At 39.2% G+C, this 20,029-nt stretch overlaps 1 protein-coding gene and 1 non-coding gene across 2 annotated transcripts; one reads left to right on the forward strand and one right to left on the reverse strand.

The window, feature by feature from the left end:
- Positions 1 to 202: 202 nt before the first annotated feature.
- LOC144261118 (DNA replication licensing factor mcm4-B-like) lies at positions 203 to 10,138 on the forward strand. Its single transcript, XM_077810298.1, has 5 exons — positions 203 to 1,634; positions 3,200 to 3,407; positions 4,619 to 4,847; positions 5,264 to 5,397; positions 6,462 to 10,138. Exons 2-5 carry the CDS (start codon positions 3,219 to 3,221, stop codon positions 6,546 to 6,548), a joined length of 639 nt encoding a protein of 212 aa, XP_077666424.1. The 5' UTR covers positions 203 to 1,634; positions 3,200 to 3,218; the 3' UTR covers positions 6,549 to 10,138.
- A 6,570-nt stretch (positions 10,139 to 16,708) lies between these two features.
- Positions 16,709 to 16,781, reverse strand: TRNAA-AGC (transfer RNA alanine (anticodon AGC)). Its single transcript has one exon. It is a non-coding gene; the product is annotated as a tRNA-Ala (tRNA).
- Positions 16,782 to 20,029: the final 3,248 nt, after the last annotated feature.

Raw genomic sequence — 20,029 nt, forward strand, 5'->3', positions numbered from 1 at the left:
GATACTAAGGTCAGAAGGGACTATTATGATCATCTAGTCCGACCTCCTGCACAACGCAGGCCACAGAATCTCACCCACCCACTCCTGCAAAAAACCTCTCACCTATGTCTGAGCTATTGAAGTCCTCAAATCGTGGTTTAAAGACTTCAAGGAGCAGAGAATCCTCCAGCAAGTGACCCGTGCCCCATGCTACAGAGGAAGGCGAAAAACCTCCAGGGCCTCTTCCAATCTGCCCTGGAGGAAAATTCCTTCCCGACCCCAAATATGGCGGTCAGCTAAACCCTGAGCATATGGGCAAGATTCACCAGCCAGATACTACAGAAAATTCTTTCCTGGATAACTCAGATCCCACCCCATCTAACATCCCATCACAGGCCATTAGGCCTATTTACCATGAATATTTAAAGATCAATTAATTACCAAAATCAAGTACGTAATGATTAAACTACAGCCATGTCAGAACATAATCGGGATCAAGCATGAGGCAGAATGGTTGAACAACCCTTAATATAAAACTCCAGTGCTGTTAGTGTCAAAAACAAGAACCCAATTCTGCAAAATTTTACTCATGCCAAGTAAATTGTTAGCAAACAATCCTGCTGAAGTTAGTAGAACTACTTGTATAAGGCTTACTCAGGCCTTGTCTACACAACCAAGTTTTGTCGCCAAAAACTGCCTTTTGGCAACAAAACAGCAAGAGCGTACACACTACAATGGGACTTTTGTTACAAAAAACACCCAGTTTTGGCGACAAAAATCTTTCGCCCCTTCGAGAGACTTTTTTGTCTTTTCTCCTCCATTTATTGTTGACAAAGAGCCAGTGTAGACACGGCTGATTGCTTTGTCACAGAACTGGCTTCTGCCAGTATCCCACAATGCCTGCCCTGATTGCTCTGCTCAGTGTTTTGATCTCTGCTGCCCTGCAAGACCATCCCACACCAAGACCATGCAGTCCCACCAGTCTGTGCCCGTTTGCCAGGCCCAGTATCAACCAGCCTCACTGCCACCACGATGCCCCAACTGCCACACCCCGTGCCCCCAGGAACACCTGTGTCCACGTCCCCCCCCACAGTTGTCCTCACGCCACCATCCACCAGCCAGGCTCCACACACACTGCAGTACAATTGGAAAGGTAATGTAGGAACTAGAGAGAAGACTGTTGGCAGAAATACAACCTCAAAGTTGAGTAAGAGTATAGATGTTGGAGCTGTATTTCAATGACAACATTCAGCATGTTGCAGACTCAGCATATGTGGCTGCACACTGCATGTAATACCCCTTCCAGATAACCTTGTTCCATTTTGTACCCAAGCTTTTGTAATGAGGTTGTTTCTCTTGATCTAGAGAACCCTTTTTATAAAGCATTTTTGGTGAACCCAGCAAGAGTTAATTCTTTAAAGTCTTTCTTGTTAGAAGAAGCAAGTCTTGGGACTCTTAACATAGCTGCTGGAATCTTCCTTCCGCTAGGAAAGGTTGTTTGCTCTCAAATGTGTTTCCTTTTGACAGGCTGGAATTATTTGCCAACTGAATGCTCGCACCTCTGTCCTAGCAGCCGCTAACCCTATAGAGTCGCAGTGGAATCCAAAGAAAACTACTATTGAAAACATCCAACTTCCTCATACATTGTTATCCAGGTATTACAATTAGACTTATGTTTCCATGATGCATGCTTGCTTGGTTTTTTACAAAACCACTCTCTCTGTCTCCCTATTTTGTGTGTGTGTATATGTAATATAAAAAGTGTGTGTGTGTGTGTGCAGGAACATGTTGAGTGGGGGTGACATTTGCAATGTAGAAAGCAAAAGCTTTTTTCTAAATTTACTTTAAAAGTAATGTTGTTAACTAATACTCTAGCAGAGGACTGTAAATGGCTGACCAGTTTCTAGCATATAGTGCTTGGTATTGAATAATGGGATTTGGCAGTGTCTCTAAAGTTTTGTTGTGTGCATTGTTCTGTTTGCTTCAAGATTTTGTATAACTGCACAGGCACTGCCATTTTCAAATCTCGAGTATTTTACATTTAGTTCTGAGGACATGTATCTACTCTGGAGGTGGAGTGTAATTTCCAGCTCAAGTAGATATACCTGCTGTAATGGTCATCAAGCCACAGTGCTAAAAATAGAAGTGTAGCCACATCAGTGCAAGCAGTGGGACAGGATAGGTGCTCCAGGCATGATCCCATCTGAAACTCTTCAGTGCATACTCAGGCAGCTAGCCAGTTCTGCCAGGGCAGCAACACTTCCTTTTTTATCGCACAACTCAGAGCTAACCTGGGTATGTCTACCCAAGCTGGAAGTTACACCTCAGCTCCAGCGTAGACATACCTGAGTTGCCTTTTCTTCCTGTCAAGCTGTATTAGTAGCTGAAGTAAGTGTTTAATGAACAATGATAGAGGCATCACATCTTCAGAAAAGCATAAAAATTAGTCTTTCAGCCATTGCATGCTTTACAAATTAGGAAGCCAAATATAATAGTATACAAGTGTATGGTTTGTATTCTTATGTCAAGTGTCACCCTATTTTCTGTTTTTTATAGGCCTGAGCTTATTGATGATAAATTAAGATTTTTAACCTCTCAAAATATGTACCATACCTCATACCATGAGGCACCTAGAACTCTTTTAGGCCATGTAGAAAATAAGTAACTATGGATGATTGAGTGTCTAATTCCATTAATTTAATAAATTACAGGTAGTTGTCATCTTTTGAAATCTGACTAAAAATATGCCTATCTCATCCTTCTCAGAATACAGTTGCACCCAGAAATTATTCAATACATTAAGTAGACAGACTTCAAATACATGTAAATACATTCCCCCTCAAGATCAAACTGTAAGCATATGTAGACTCCATCACCTCATCAGGCAGAAGCTTGAATAAATGAAGTTTACGCTATGCGTGGAAGGTCCCAGCCTTCAGACATTCTTAGGCGAATGATGGGAGAAAATTCCATAGTTGGAAGCCCTCTGAAAACATTCTGCCTTCAAATACTCAGCTCTGTAGACTGAAAGCAAAATCACATTTTTTTTTTTCCTCCTTTTTTACATCCTGAGAGTATCCGGTACTCATGATGTAACAAATAAAATTTCAGATTTTAGATTTCACACAGCTTCCACTTGCTTGATCAAAATCATGAAACCAAGTAGTGTAAATGGTGGAAAAAGTTTATGCACTAAGTATTGAATCTTTATTCCATGCAGATTTGATCTGATCTTTCTAATGTTGGACCTGCGTGATGAAGCATATGACAGACGTCTTGCTCACCACTTGGTTGCGCTGTTCTACCAAAATGAAGAGCTGGTGGAAGAAGAGTACATGGACATAGCAGTATTGAGGGATTACATTGCGTATGCTCGTAGCTATGTTAATCCTAGACTAAGTGAAGAAGCAAGTCAGGCCCTTATTGAGGTAAAAAGTTGTGGATGTGAAATTTAAAGTACATGATTTAAAAAGAAGGGGGGGGGGAACCTTCCTGTGGGATAAGATGTACCAGAACTGTGTACACCGGTTTCCTTTATTAGGCTCTTGAAATCTTTTTAAAATCTATATTCTGTCTTTACTATTCTCCTTCCTTTTAATCCTGCATAGAAGTCATTCTGTGCAAACCAGTCTGTCCCTGAACAGGTTTCCCATACTCGTACAGAACCATCACATAATTTCAGTAGAACTTGAACTTTCTCATGCTTTTTTATAGATATACCTGTACAGATAGTAGTGATAGGCTTTAGCATTCCACATATTCTTCTGTGCTTTGAGACCAGATTTAACATTAATAGCTGTCTCAGTTTCATGGTAACTGCACCTGTATTTCCCCCTGGATTCACTCTGGAAATGCCCAGTCAAGTCTCCAGCCATCACCTGTCTCCGGATAGGGACCCTTCTGACAGGGGATATTAAGGCTGCACAGCTCCCTGCCATCCACTGTGATATCCCCAGCAAGCGTGCATTGCTTTCTCAGAGGACAATAATTGTGATTTTTTTACCTGTCACCCCACAGCTCTTCCAAATAAACATTTATCCACCGGGCAAAAGCATTATAGAGAAAACAAACAATAAACAGATTTAAATTCCCACTAAAGGTCACTAATTTTCCAAATGGGGAGGCTGATGGGCGCACCTCCCTTCCACCTTTCCGCAAAGAGGTGGGACCTCCCCTTGGGCAGAGAGTTATGTCCATTTGCTGAACCAAAACGAAGGCCATGAGTCATGCTCATCCTTTTACACCAAAGCCCTTCCTTTGTTTCCTGGATAACACAGCCTGACCCAGTCTATGCAAACCACCACCAGGAGTGGAACTTCTATGGAAGAGTTTAACGTTCATCAATTTAATACAATGATCCCCAAAGATACTGTGTAGGGTGCAGGAATAATCTGCCCAGTTTATTATGGCCTTGTACAGGATCAAGCACAAGGAGAAACCTACTAGCTGTGGTAGATGTCAGTCATGGCAAGGGAAATAGTGAAGATGTTTATGGCATTTATATTTAAGGGGATACACAATATTTGGAATTTTTTTTCCAGGCTGATAATCCTCTGAAGGATGGAGTCTGGATACGTCCTACATAATACATCTGTGAATTACTCATACATAAAACATTCCCCCCTTCCTTCTCCTTCAGGCTTATGTGGACATGAGAAAGATTGGCAGTGGTAGAGGAATGGTTTCTGTATATCCCAGACAGCTTGAGTTTTTGATCCGTCTGGCAGAAGTTCATGCTAAAGTACGTTTTTCCAACAAAGTTGAAACAATTGATGTTGAAGAAGCAAAACGACTCCATCAGGAAGCTCTGAAACAGTCTGCTACTGATCCAAGAACTGGCATTGTGGACATATCCATTCTCACTACAGGTTTGTGCTCACATAAGGATAAATTAGTATCTAATGGGTCTGGCTTTAGAAAACTATATATGCTATTTCAGTTTGGTGATGTTATCTTCAGTGATTGGTTTGTGGATTTGTAAATGCTTCAGATTGGATATTGAGCAATCCAGGTAATAAATGTCAAACCTGGATGTAATGTCAAGGTCAGTATATTCATTTTACAATGAAATCCGATTTTTAATTGAAAAACTTTACTTGAAATCTGCAAAACTTTCCCCAAACATAGCTAATACCTTAGGTGAACAGTTGATACAGCAGCCTATATTGTTAGCCCTCTTTCGGCTACAAAGAATTCAGTTTCTAATGTTGACATTCTCATATTTAAAGCAGAAATGACAGTCAACATTATATCCTTTGTAACTTTTTCTGTACTTTTTTCCAAGGGATAAGTGCCACAGCCCGTAAACGTAAGGAGGAGCTGGCTCAAGCTTTGAAGAAGCTCATCCAGTCAAAGGATAAAACACCAGCTCTAAAATACCAACAGCTTTTTGATGATCTCCATGCACAGTCTGACGCAGTACGTTTCTGCTTTCTTTGTATACTACTTTGATTTTTTTAAAAAACTTTTCCATCTCCTGGGGGATCTTCTGTGTACTCAGCAGCGTCCTCAGTACCGATTATAGTTGTATCTCAGTTGACTAGGAAAACTAAATGGAAATCTCTAGTAACAGTGGAGAGGTTATTTTACCTCTGTATTTGGCACTCGTGTAACTGCTGCTGGAATACTTGTCCAGTTCTGGTGCCCACAGTTCAAGAAGGATGTTGATAAATTAAAGGGGGTTCAGAGAAGACCCCTGAGAATGATTAAAGGGTTTGAAAACATGCCTTAAAGTGATACTCAGAGCTCAGTCTATGTAGCTTAACAAAGAGAAAGTTAAGGCTAAGTTGATTGTAGTCTAAGTATCTACCTGGGGAATAAATACTAAGTATGGGCTCTTCAATCTAGCAGAGAAAGATATAATATGATCTAATGGAAGTTGGACAATTTTTAAATCAAGGTTGGATGTTTTTCTAAAAGATACGCTCTAGAAATTGTACATATGCTGTTTGTTATACAGGTAATCAGTGTTCACAGTAGAGCCTTCTGGCCTTGGAATCTATTTACTCGTTGTCCACCTGACACATCAATAGGTATAAGATGAGCCTGCTAGTCAGTTGGTCATTAGGTGTTCCTGATTAACTAGCTTAATTCTGGTTTCAGTTACTGTTTCCTTCATAGACATAAGTTCCACCTGTGGAATAGAAGAGATCTTGATTACTTACATGCTTGTCCTGCTAACAAAAATAAGCTGATTATTCTTGTCAGCTATAGGTGTCTATTCTGGTTTGCACATCAACAAAATCATAAGCCATGATCGCAGAATCTCTTATTATCATTGAGGATGCACAAGCCAGAAAGAACCCACTTTAACTGTTGCATTCCAGGATGAATTTCACAGCTTAAAAAGACAAAACTTTTACCTAAAACCTGGCAAACTTGTCATGGAAGTTGGTGAGACAAGCAGAATCCCATGATTTTTCTTTGGGGCTTTGTAACATAGCCTTTTGTATTTGTTCTCAAACTTTTCTCTTTTCTTTAAGGCTGTCACTAAAGAAATGTTTGAAGAAGCATTTCGTGCCTTGGCTGATGATGACTTCTTGACTGTTACTGGAAAGACTGTTAGATAGCATTTCATTACAGCAAACTTAATAGCAGAGTTTTACTGTTTTTTTCCACGTATTTCCCTTGAGACCTGTATCTCGTTTAAGAATATTATTCTCTGTGGCAAAATTCATGATGATGACCTGTTGGTGAACACCTCTGAAGGACTGCAAAAAGGTTAAATTAAACACCGCTATATTTGTTTCAATAAAATGGGTTACTAACATTTCATGTATTTTCAATAAAGTGCTTGGTAAAACAAGCTCACAATTTTTATGCATTTTAAAGCCCAAATGTCAAAATTCATCTAGAACTACTGCTTTTTGATATAAATGCAACTTTAAATCAGTGCAGATTATGCTGTAGTATTTTTACTACACAGAGATTAGTGCTTGTGACGTTTGGAAATTAAAATCCACTGGTTTTATTAATAGCTTATTTGCCTTTCTATGCATTTCAAAAAGTGAAGCTAAATCTTGGTGAACACTTCAACCTAGTGTCCAGCAACTGCAAACAGACTTCATTTTGTTTTCTAGCAGTTTAAAAGAACCAAGTAACCATTTTTTCCTTTTCCCTCAGATTACTGCTTCCTCCCATCAATGTTTGTAATTGCTGTTAAAAGATGCCTTTCTGCTTTCAACTTAAACTTTTACCATAACAAGCTACAATGAAGTCCAAGTTTCACATTAGGTCATTTTCCTACAGTAAACTCGTATTGCTGTAAGATTTATAATTCATAGGACAGCTCAGACTATCTTCCCGGTCATTTTCTCTCTTCCATTGCAGTGGGAATTTAAATCAGAGGATGCAGCATGTAGGCATAACACTAACACTACAGACATTTTATAGATGTGGAAAAGTGGCCTTTGGCTATTTAATTATGCTCCTCGTCTGCTTTCAGAGCACAAGGTCAGTTCTCACACTGTTTCAGATTATGCACAGCTTCCCTACATGTAAATGAGATCAAGAGTATTTGAACATGACAAAAGAAAGTTTCTCTAGAAAACTGAAAACAAGCTAAAGATGAATAAAGTTCAATACATTAGAAACTGATCATTTAATCCTACTGTATTGAATTAGTCAACATTCAGTACAGTAAAAAAAGTAAGCAAAGTATTCGAGTGTTCTGCAGTACTAAGTTATTGGAAAGGGGGTAAATAGCAAGGAGGACAGAACTTGTAAATGACAACTGTTAGTCAGCAGTAGCACTTAAGCTAGGCACACAAAAACTAATGCTGATATATGCCTGGGAATGTATGTTAGAAGGAAGAATGTGAAATATTTATACAGGCTGCTGGGTTCTAAATTAACCGCTAAGAAGAAAGTTGTGGGTGTCTTTAGTTCAATGAAAAATTCTGGTCTCTGTGGAGCAGCAGTCAAACTGAACAAGGGCGTAGGCTGCTTAAGGAATAGAATAGAAAATACTACCAAAAATGTCAACTCCTTGAAGTCATGGTACACCACAGTTGGAATACTGAGTTCAGTTCTGGTTCACCCTGTCAAATAATACAGCATACCTAGAGAGGATTCAGAAATGAGTGTTACTAACTTGTAGAATACATTATGGCAGAGGCTAAGAGCTTACTAGGATAAGACACTAATATGAATAAAAGATTTTAGAAGAGGTGGGTGGGGGCCTAAAGCCCTTAAACTTTATTCTTCAGACCACAAACCAACCTGTGATTCATAAGTGTTAGGAAGAAACTTCGATGTTTATTACAAGTTGTCCACAACATGTTTTCTTGCTCTTTTCCTTTAAGCATCTGGTACTGGTCTTGATCAGAGAGGATGTAGAACTAAATTGATGACTGGTCCAACGGCAATTCCTCCGTTAGGTTTCTCCAGGAAGGAGGAATAATGAAAAGCTATTTTGATAAAACTTGAATTAAAACAGAACATGCCCAGTTACTGCTGATGGAGGAGAAATCCCTAAAGTAAAGATCAGTCTTCAAGAACAGAAAGAATTATACAGAAATAGCAGGCTCCATTTGCTTATAACCTAAAGCTACATTTTACCTACAACAAATTTAAAATGCATGTTGAAACATGCTGCTAAAAAACTCTGCCAGGCAAGTTTCTTTCCCTGAAATAAATACAAAACACTAATTAATCATGTGGTGTTTTCTAACTTTTGAACTTCAGCTCCCTTTCAATTCAGCAGCATTCCCCACTCTCCATTTGCTGATATTTTTGTCCCCCGTTTCAAAAATAGCAAGTAAGGCTTATAGTACTTCCTTTGGGAAATTAAGCTGGAGTCTAATCAAGCTGTCAGAAACCTTTTCCTGATCTTCAGCCTATGTTTTCATATTCACAGCATTCATAATCAATGTATTATCCTGAAAATAATTCCTCTCCAATCCTTACTGTTATAAAGAATATCTTTAGAAGAAAGAGGTAGCAGCTTCCCACTTGTTTGACTCATGCTTTTGCTCAAATGTCCCTATTCTGTGAAGGAAGCAAATTGGAAATTCTCTGGAGCGGGGGAATAAATTTCCAGATCACTACATGCTACTTTGAGGTGGCTCTTAAAGTTTCTATGTGATCGTACACATAAGTACCAGATCTATTTGAAGAATTTATTCTTAGTACACAATAATTGGTGACACCCTTACATGTGAACACAAACAGATGGGTCAGAACCTTTCAAGTCCCACATTAGTAACTAGGTCAATAAAATTATAGAAACATTTTAGAATTGTATTTGAAAGCTGTTCTTTAGTGAAGGTTCTGATTATAGGATTGGATCTTTCCCTATATGAACTAATACTTTCCCATCACAAACATCAATCCTAAAATATACAGTAGAAAGGGGAAAACTGGGAAGAGAAAGGCATAAGTATCTCCACAAATGGTTGCTCTAACAGATTGAGAATTTCTGTTCATGTGAAGTCTCCATAAAGGAATAGTGTTATGTTTTCAATTAATCCAATGTTCACTCCAACTTATTAAGATGTCTTTATGCTACCCTTCCATGTGGGTGATTAAACCTAGCTGTAAATGGAGAATGGAATGCACAGCAATGAAAGAGCAGTCTCGTATGTCTGAGATCTGACATTCCTAATATCAATAATAAGCAAGAAAACCTTATTCAGGCTCCTTTATGCATAAAGTAGTAAAAAGGTGTCATAAATATAAAGGGAAGGGTAACCACCTTTCTGTATACAGTACTATAAAATCCCTCCTGGCCAGAAGCAAAACCCTTTCACCTGCAAACGTTTAAGAAGCTAAGGTAACCTTGCTGGCACCTGACCCAAAATGACCAATGAGGGGACAAGATACTTTTAAATCTGGACCGGGGGAGAACAAAGGGTTTGGGCTGTCTGTGTGATGCTTTTGCTGGAAACAGATCAGGAATGCAGCCTCGCAACTCCTGAAAAGTTAGTAAGTAATCTAGCTAGAAAATGTGTTAGATTTTCTTTTGTTTAATGGCTTGTAAAATAAGCTGTGCTGGAGGGAATGTATATTCCTGCTTTTGTGTCTTTTTGTAACTTAAGGTTTTGCCTAGAGGGAGTCTCTATGTTTTGAATCTGATTACCCTGTAAAGTATTTACCATCCTGATTTTACAGAGGTGATTCTTTTACCTTTTCTTTAAATAAAATTCTTTTAAGAACCTGATTGATTTTTCATTGTTCTTAAGATCCAAGTGTTTGGGTCTGTGTTCACCTGTACCAATTGGTGAGGATTCTTATCAAGCCTTCCCCAGGAAAGGGGGTATAGGGCTTGGGGGGATAGTTTGGGGGAAGACATCTCCAAGTCTCTTTCCCTGTTCTTTGTTTAAAACGCTTGGTGGTGGCAGCATTCTGTTCAAGGACAAGGCAAAGTTTGTACCTTGCAGAAGTTTTTAACCTAAGCTGGTAAGAATAAGCTTAGGGGGTCTTTCATGCAGGTCCCCACATCTTACCCTAGAGTTTAGAGTGGGGAAGGAACCTTGACAAAAGGGTGTAAGACAAATGTTAAAGTTACTTTCCACATCCCCATTAGAGGACATAGCATTGGCAATTACAATGGGACAGCACAAACTTCCACTCTCCTGTAATGGAATGCTTTCACAAAAGGGGATAAATGCTAAATTAATGGAAATAAGCATTGTGTCATAAGATTAGTTCAGAAAAGTCAGGAGGAATGGAACAACAAAGCAGTTCAGGTGGGAAAATATTACTTCCGTTCATCACTAGTTTCTAATTTTGATGCCTGTACTATTCGTTTCACCAGGCTGTTGCTATGTGAGCTTGCCACACCAAGCAAACAGAAAAAGCAAGTTCAAAACTTCCTGGGACTTTAAGAGGGGAGGGGTATTCACCTGTCTGTCTGGATGCAGTTCAGAACAGTGGCCATGGTGGGCATTGTGAGATATCTCCTGGAGGCCACTTAGTGGAACATAAGCAATGCAGAGTTTACCCTGTGTAAGGTGTTATTGGTGTATGGTTATACTTTTGGTATGTATTATAATAAATGTTGTTGCAATTCAAAATGGAGTCTAAGAATTCAAGATGGGGCATGTTGTAGGAAAGGTTTGAACTCCATCTTGGTATACTTTCTTCATGGCATTTTCCCACGAAAACTCTGTTTCCTGCCAGAACTTGAGGGACTGAGAGCTGGCTGGAACACGTTGGGGGCAGTGTCTGCCAGAGTGTGCCTCAGGACTTTGTGCCACATAGAGCATATAAGGAACTGTCTGCGGTGACACAGGGGCTGTCCACCATTGAGGCAGCCACGTCCAGTTTCTTTGCACGGGCATCGGATCAAGTCTTCAGTCACTAATACCTGCCAAGGACTTTGATACTTACCTGATATCTGATTCCTGTATTCTATCAAAGGATCCAGTGAAGACTTTGCCATCAGCCCAGATCTGTTGATCTCCTGCTTCGGCGGTAGAGAGCCAGATCCTCTGATGTTCCTTAGACTCTGAGATGGTCCATCAGCTGCCGGTGACCTCCCTCTACAGTGAAAGAGAGACCGTAATTGTTTTTTGGGTACTTAATAGTTTAACCGAGGGACCGTTTAAGGTCTGGGTTCTATGCCCCTTGCTGGAATTTATTCTTGGGTATTTGTAGTGATCCCCCTCAGTGGACCTGTCCCCCTCCCCCGCCCTCCACTCCAGTTGCAACTATCCCTTAGTAAATCTTCTTTCTGTTTGAGGTTACATTCTCTCTATCCTTTATTTCAATGCAACACAGGCAGAAGGCACACAGATTTCTAAGTCTCCCAGTTGATAGATGCTGGTAGGACTCAAACCTGTTATTTATATGTCACCTCCTTATTATTCCATAACAGAGATTTTGGGGTAACAACTGACACTGTGTTGCTCTAACTTCTAATAGTTTATTATGTAGCGAGCGAGTTAAAATGGTGGGAGGAGCACTACAATGTGTACATCTCCATTGTTGGGTCAACGTAAGCTGCCTGATGTGGACAAAACTGTGTAGTGTACACATGACCTTAGTGATGCAAGTATAGTCAGATGCGTCATTCAAAAAGAGATCATGTGTGATTCTGTCTTTATCACTGTCCGATCTTCCATTCATGTTGGATTTGGGTGGGTAAACTAATACTGAAAAATCTCTGGCTGTAAGTGAATCTTAGACCATGTCTACACTATACAGTTTTGTGTACTGTATATTGTAAAGCATACAGTTTTGTGTACTCCGCTGACAGAAGGAGCATAGTGTGGACACACCACAGCAATTTAATTACAGTGGTGCCTGTACATTGATGTAACTTAAGTCTACTTAACTTTGTCGTGTAGACATATCCTTACAATCTTAACAAAAATTCTTTGTATTTTATACAGTGAGGGATAAAACAAGCATGTAAATGAAGTTACCATTCCTGAAATGCACCTGAAGAAGTGGTTTTTTACCCACAAAAGCTTATGCCCAAATAAATCTGTTAGTCTTTAAGGTGCCACCGGACTCTTTGTCATTCCTGAAATGGTCACTTTTCAAAAGGTGACAGTGCTGAGAACTGGTACATTTAAACAGGAGCAGATTAGCTGGACAAAGGTTGTAGAGGGTTAGCATTTACCAAGTTGTTTGATGAAACCGGAGTTTATCGGCCAAATAAAAACTCAAAAGCTAACTATTTAGTTTAGCGGAATTTAATGGAAATGATGGGCTGTTTAATCACTCATATTGTAATAATGTCTAGATGCATAAATATTTTTTTTGTGTTGGCACTGGAACAATTTTACAGGAGCATGTTATGACGTATAAAAATCAGACGTTCAAAGAGAAATCAGAGTACAGTGTAGATACAAATCCTTCACATCAGGACTGAAACAAATTCAAAACAGCTTTTCATTGCTCCTGTTAATGATTAGTCTTCATTTAGGGTATATACCAAAGATGTGTATTGGTTCTTGTTTTACAGTTATATTTTTGTCCCCCTCCCCAGTATGAAGGAAGAAATACAGAAATTCTGCTAGTGGCATGTGACTGCGTCATTATCGAATAAAGTTTTTACTTTGAATAAAGCTAATGTTAAAAGTGTTTATATTCTTTTACTGATTTTCAGTTTTAGAATAAATAATCCAGTCAAAATGCATACAGGAAGACATGAGTATCAATCCTACTATTTCCCATATGGTAAGCAAGTAGCATACCCTATGAGCTAATTCCCCTTTTTGCAGAAGTATGCCAAAGCAGTTGATAACCACAAAAACTGTGTGCTTCTCCAGTATATGATATTCTACGGTAATAGTTCATATTTCATCTGTACATAATTTCAGTGTTATTGCTGTTGTGTTGGTCTTTCTACTCACAACAGAAAAAATGTACCTTTTATCTAGCTTCCAAACAGAAGGCAGTAAAGGTTTTTAATATTATTCATTTATTTCTTTACAACTGCAGTGTTTAGTATTTCATTTTGGAATTAAGCCATGGGGGAAAGATGAGAACAGCAGAAAAGAAGGTTTTTGGGATATGTGTAATCGTTTAAAGTGTTCTGATTACGTTTTAGAGTTATTTTTATTAAATAATCAATGGGACAAATCATTTTGTATTAATTGATTTCCCAATAACAAAAGTCAAGTAATTAATTGTGTTTTAATAGCTTTGTTTGTGTATGAGACTTCTTCAGATAAATATTAATTGCATTTTCTTCTGTTTATTGCACATACAAGTCTTGAGAAATAAGAAATGCAAATTAAAACAAAAAACATCACATACAAGAATACCGAAGAGTAAAGAAAAGAAGTTTTGTAATTAATTGCTATTTGCTCCCTTCCCTGACACAGCCAAAAAAAAGTGTTTATGGAGAATGCGGGCATCGATCCCGCTACCTCTCACATGCTAAGCGAGCGCTCTACCATTTGAGCTAATTCCCCAGCTGTATGGGCCATGCAGAAGGTTGTTCACAAAACGTTTTTGAGCAGCTGTCTTCAAACACTGCAAGCTCTCCAATCAGAGAATAAAATGGTGTCTGATTCACCATTGAGCACTAGCAAGGACTCCCAGATACTTACTCAGCCTACTCAGGAAGTACAGTTCTTTCAAAGGTTTCAGAGTAACAGCCGTATTTGTCTGTATTCGCAAAAAGAAAAGGAGGACTTGTGGCACCTTAGAGACTAACCAATTTATTTGAGCATAAGCTTTCGTGAGCTACAGCTCACTTCATCGGATGCATGTTTCTGTCACCTCTGAGAGGCTGTGTCACCAAGCTGACCAACTGTGATCTTCACCTGCTCTCATCCTTTTGTCTCTTCAATTCCTTTTTCCACATTCAAAATGAAGTGTTCTATTGTTTAAAAGCAAGCACATCTGATTACTCTCATTGCAGGCTATATTTTGACCCTAGAAATCTGCACAGCATTGCTTTAACTTGTCTCTTCAGCACTGAGGTTTACCAACATGCATCTTATTCTCAGAATAAAATGCAATGTAACAGTTAGCGTCACTGGGTTAATATTCTTTGATCAATAGCAGCAAAATCTGCAACCACTCTCAGTCAGTCTCCCCAGCCACTACTATCACAAGACCACAGGAGGGGCTCTCTTTTTGAGAATTAACATCTCAATTACAAAAAGAAAAGGAGTACTTGTGGCATCGTAGAGACTAACAAATTTATTTGAGCATAAGTTTCCGTGAGCTACAGCTCACTTCATCGGATGCACTGCTACTCTGAAACCTCTCAATTACAGTGGTTGCACAAGAAAAGTTTCTTCTATTTTTGAAAAAACATGCCAGTTTGAAAGACATTCTATATATTTAAGATAGAGAATACTATGAGCACACAAAGAAAAGGAGTACTTGTGGCACCTTTGATAGCTGCTTTCAACTACCTGAAAAGTGGTTCCAGAGAGGATGGTTCTGGACTATTCTCAGTGGTAGAAGAGGCCAGGACAAGGAGTAATGGTCTCAAGTTGCAGTGGGGGAGGTTTAGGTTGGATATTAGGAAAAACTTTTTCACTAGGAGGGTGGTGAAACACTGGAATGCGTTACCTAGGGAGGTGGTGGAATCTCCTTCCTTAGAAGTTTTTAAGGTCAGGCTTGACAAAGCCCTGGCTGGGATGATTTAATTGGGGATTGGTCCTGCTTTGAGCAGGGGGTTGGACTAGATGACCTCCTGAGGTCCCTTCCAACCCTGATATTCTATGATTCTTAGAGACTAACCAATTTATTTGAGCATAAGCTTTCGTGAGCTACAGCTCACTTCATCGGATGCATTCCTGAATGCATCCGATGAAGTGAGCTGTAGCTCACAAAAGCTTATGCTCAAATAAATTGGTTAGTCTCTAAGGTGCCACAAGTCCTCCTTTTTCTTTTTGCAAATACAGACTAACATGGCTGCTACGCTAAAACCTGTCAATATGAGCACACAGTTAATGTATTGGCTAAATGTAATTGTAAATGAGATTATCTTCATTGAGCAAGTATGTTTCCAGTGGGGTCCAGCAGGGCTCAGTTCTTGGACCTACACTATTTAAAATTTTATCAATGACCTGGAAGAAAACAAAATCATCACCCAAAGTTTGCAGATGAGACAAAAACTGGGGGAGTGGTTAATAATGAAGAGGACAGGTCAGTGCATTGTGAGCAATATGTGCTGATTTTCTAAATTGGGGGCAAACAAACAATATGTATTTTAATATGGCTAAATGTAAATGTATTCTTCGAGGAACAAAGAATGTAGGCCATACTTACAAGATGGGAGACTCTATCCTGGAAAGCAGAGACTCTGAAAAGGATTAGAGAGAGTGGTGGATAATCAGCTGAACATGAGGTCTCAGTGTTAGATATAAAAATGCTCACATTCCAGGACAATTGAACACAGTTTATAGAAGAGTAAAATAATGCTAATCTGTTCCACCTCATAGTTAGCTGTAACATTGAGTACCTTTCCCAGAACTGAAGACCAGCTCTATGTAAGATCAAAAGCTTGTCTCTTTCACCAAAAGAAGCTGGCACAATAAGAGATTACCTCACTCTTTTCGCCTCTTTGATATAATGTTAAAGGTGTTTTTATGGACACCAATTTCTCTTGGAATTGTCACACGCCTCCTTGTCACCTTGCTTTTTCCATGCTATAAAAACAGAAAAATGACACAACCCTCTGTTTTAACCATATTTGCAAATGGGATGACCTGATGAAAAAATCATCCCTGACATAGCTTTTACAAAAATATTTATACCTTCTAAAACTCAACCTCTGCTGAATTGCCTTATCCTTTGCATTGTGCACATTCTTTCAATACTTATGAAAGAAAAGAATGTGTACTGTCAAAATTATGTTTATCTTCCATAACCAGCTAAAAAATATAATTCAAGCATATTGTGAACATCCCTTACTTAAAATGTGGTGGATTAATTTGATATGTACACTTATTTTGATCCCATACAAAAATGTTAAGAGCAGGATGCATCTAGAATTTAAAAAGAAAATAAGGACAAGTGTTTAGAGCGGTGAAATATCAAAGACAAAAATCACAAGCAACAAGCGGAAACTCTTGCAGCCCTTTTGTTTCATTTTTTTCAGCTGTCAACAATTACCTTTCTCTTCTATGCATGCAGCTGTGATAATCTTCAAGAAAACAGATCACAAACTGACCTTCCCAGGAAACAAAGGCCCCCCTCCCCCATCACTTTCTAAAATTAAAAAGCCTCAAGAAGTAACTTAAAATATGCATATTCTTCAGAACTGAAAAAACGGGTCACTTTGAAACATATTGTTCTCTGATTAAAACCCCCCTGGAGAATGCGGGCATCGATCCCGCTACCTCTCGCATGCTAAGCGAGCGCTCTACCATTTGAGCTAATTCCCCTCTCAATAAAAAAAAAGTCTAGCCATATGTGAGTCACTGTTTTCTAGCTCTTCACTGCCAGAATGCTAGTGGAAAGGACACGGTAATCCTATCAGCCACTATAAATCCTGAGTTTCCAGCACAAGTTATTTCGGAATGAAACATTCTGCTTTGCAGCCAAGAGTAAAGGAATATACAGCTCAAATTGCTACCTGATTGGTAGTGGGACTAAAACGCATATTCTTTATGAGACTGCAGAAATTGTTTATTTTAGGACAAGTCCTGAGATCTTTACAAGCAAGCAAAAACAAACTGCTTTGGATTTTATTAATCTGAGTTTTGCTTCAGTAAAATATGAGTCAAGAGCTCAGCATCTGACTGTTTACAAATTATCCAACTGAGCTGTAACTGGATCACACGCCTTTTCAAAGAGGTCTGCGTATCCAAACAAATTGTAGACTCATCTGCACAACTGAACAGTTATGACACTTAAGCTGTTTCATGTTGCTCTTAAAAAAACCTATATAATTATCTCAACAGATTTGAATTACAAGTTATTAACAGGCTACACAGAAATTTTCCCTAGCGTAACAGTAATCCCTGGGTAGCAACAAGCCAGCAAATCACTATAATACCCTCCACAGCCACCAATATAGTAAGCTTCAGAGTAACAGCCGTGTTAGTCTGTATTCGCAAAAAGAAAAGGAGTACTTGTGGCACCTTAGAGACTAACCAATTTATTTGAGCATGAGCTTTCGTGAGCTACAGCTCACTTCATCAGATGCATACCGTGGAAACTGCAGCAGACTCTATATATACACAGAGAATATGAAACAATACCTCCTCCCACCCCACTGTCCTGCTGGTAATAGCTTATCTAAAAGCCATTTCCAGCACAAATCCAGGTTTTCTCACCCTCCACCCCCCCACACAAATTCACTCTCCTGCTGGTGATAGCCCATCCAAAGTGACAACTCTTTACACAATGTGCATGATAATGAAGTTAGGCCATTTCCTGCACAAATCCAGGTTCTCTCACTCCCTCACCCCCCTCCAAAAACCCACCCCCATACACACACAAACTCACTCTCCTGCTGGTAATAGCTCATCCAAACTGGCCACTCTCCAAGTTTAAATCCAAGTTAAACCAGAACATCGGGGGGGGGGGTCAGAGGCTCGTTCACCTGCACATCCACCAATGTGATTTATGCCATCATGTGCCAGCAATGCCCCTCTGCCATGTACATTGGTCAAACTGGACAGTCTCTACGTAAAAGAATAAATGGACACAAATCAGATGTCAAGAATTATAACATTCATAAACCAGTCGGAGAACACTTCAATCTCTCTGGTCACGCAATCACAGACATGAAGGTCGCTATCTTAAAACAAAAAAACTTCAAATCCAGACTCCAGCGAGAAACTGCTGAATTGGAATTCATTTGCAAATTGGATACTATTAATTTAGGCTTAAATAGAGACTGGGAGTGGCTAAGTCATTATGCAAGGTAGCCTATTTCCTCTTGTTTTTTCCTACCCCCCCCCCCCCCGATGTTCTGGTTTAACTTGGATTTAAACTTGGAGAGTGGCCAGTTTGGATGAGCTATTACCAGCAGGAGAGTGAGTTTGTGTGTGTATGGGGGTGGGTTTTTGGAGGGGGGTGAGGGAGTGAGAGAACCTGGATTTGTGCAGGAAATGGCCTAACTTCATTATCATGCACATTGTGTAAAGAGTTGTCACTTTGGATGGGCTATCACCAGCAGGAGAGTGAATTTGTGTGGGGGGGTGGAGGGTGAGAAAACCTGGATTTGTGCTGGAAATGGCTTTTAGATAAGCTATTACCAGCAGGACAGTGGGGTGGGAGGAGGTATTGTTTCATATTCTCTGTGTATATATAGAGTCTGCTGCAGTTTCCACGGTATGCATCTGATGAAGTGAGCTGTAGCTCACGAAAGCTCATGCTCAAATAAATTGGTTAGTCTCTAAGGTGCCACAAGTACTCCTTTTCTTTTTGCAATATAGTAAGCGTGTCTGTGAAAAACAGGCAGGGCTGTACTGTTCCTGGAGACTTCCTGCCCACTTCAGTGACCCTTTGGGGCTGTGGGCAGTCAGGTGTAAATTACACAAAGGGTAATATCAGCTCCCTGCCAGTCCCAAAACTGGGAGCTGCAAAAGGTACCTTCGTTTTTCCCTTGGGTCCTGCACTCCCCAGGGCTTGTCTGGACCCAAGAATTGAGGCCACTGGTTATTGGAGAATCTCAAGACTATATTCCCATTAATCTCTGCTTCTATTTTTCTGTACTTTTTCATGATCCCCTTTTAAAAAAAAACTTTATTAATTTTTAAATTAAAAATACTCCATGCAATGCAGAAAGAAAAGGAATTATAGCTATTTAACAAACAAGGGAAGTAGTTAAATTATTATTCACTTCAATACACACTTTCCAAATATATCACCCTGGCCAGCAGTGAAAAATGGGCATAACAAATAATTTATTTCACTATAACAATTGTGTAAGGTGCAATAACATGCAACAGTACATACAAGGAATAAGTCCCTATCTTTCCAAAGAACAAATACATCATGGACAGTGCATGCTTCTTCATGTTGTCCCACCAATCTGACTCAGCCCTAGCCTTGATACCACCTCTGGAGTGAAAGAGTAGTTAAGTCTTCCAACCCCATTCAATCCTTAGTCCCCCTGTTGAGACTGCCAGCAAAGGTGTCATATTTATGTAATGATTTTTGGACAAGTGTTCACATTACACTTGGACTTAGAAATACAATAAATGTACAGAACTATTTGTATTATGTCTTCATGGGATTTAAAATGATACAAAATTATACATCAACATTTCAAAAGCTACAGGCAAGTAAAAAGCAAAGATTTACAAAAACAAATCCTGAACTGTTCCACATCTATTCCCCTTAGAGATGTTGTGGCTTCTTGTAAATCTATGGTTTTCTTTAGATGAAACAAATTCCTCTCATATATTACATTCATCAGTGTTATCATTCATCTTCTAATTACTGAGTTCTTTGGAAGTAATTTCTGTCATATCAATTTACCAATCTCTTAAAATTAGGACTCAAAAGGTTCTCCAAGCCTGAAATATCAGTCTCTTGCATAACCCAAGATAACTGCAATTCATCTTGAAAAGATTTTTGTAGTCCTATTTACTGATGAATCCTCATATAGCAAACATTTCATTTTCATATTGCACTCCTGGATACTTGTTTAAATGTAAAAAGAAGGAGGAGTATTTGT

This window comes from Eretmochelys imbricata, chromosome 2 (assembly GCF_965152235.1).
Source record: "Eretmochelys imbricata isolate rEreImb1 chromosome 2, rEreImb1.hap1, whole genome shotgun sequence".
In the NCBI taxonomy this organism is placed as follows: domain Eukaryota; kingdom Metazoa; phylum Chordata; order Testudines; family Cheloniidae; genus Eretmochelys; species Eretmochelys imbricata.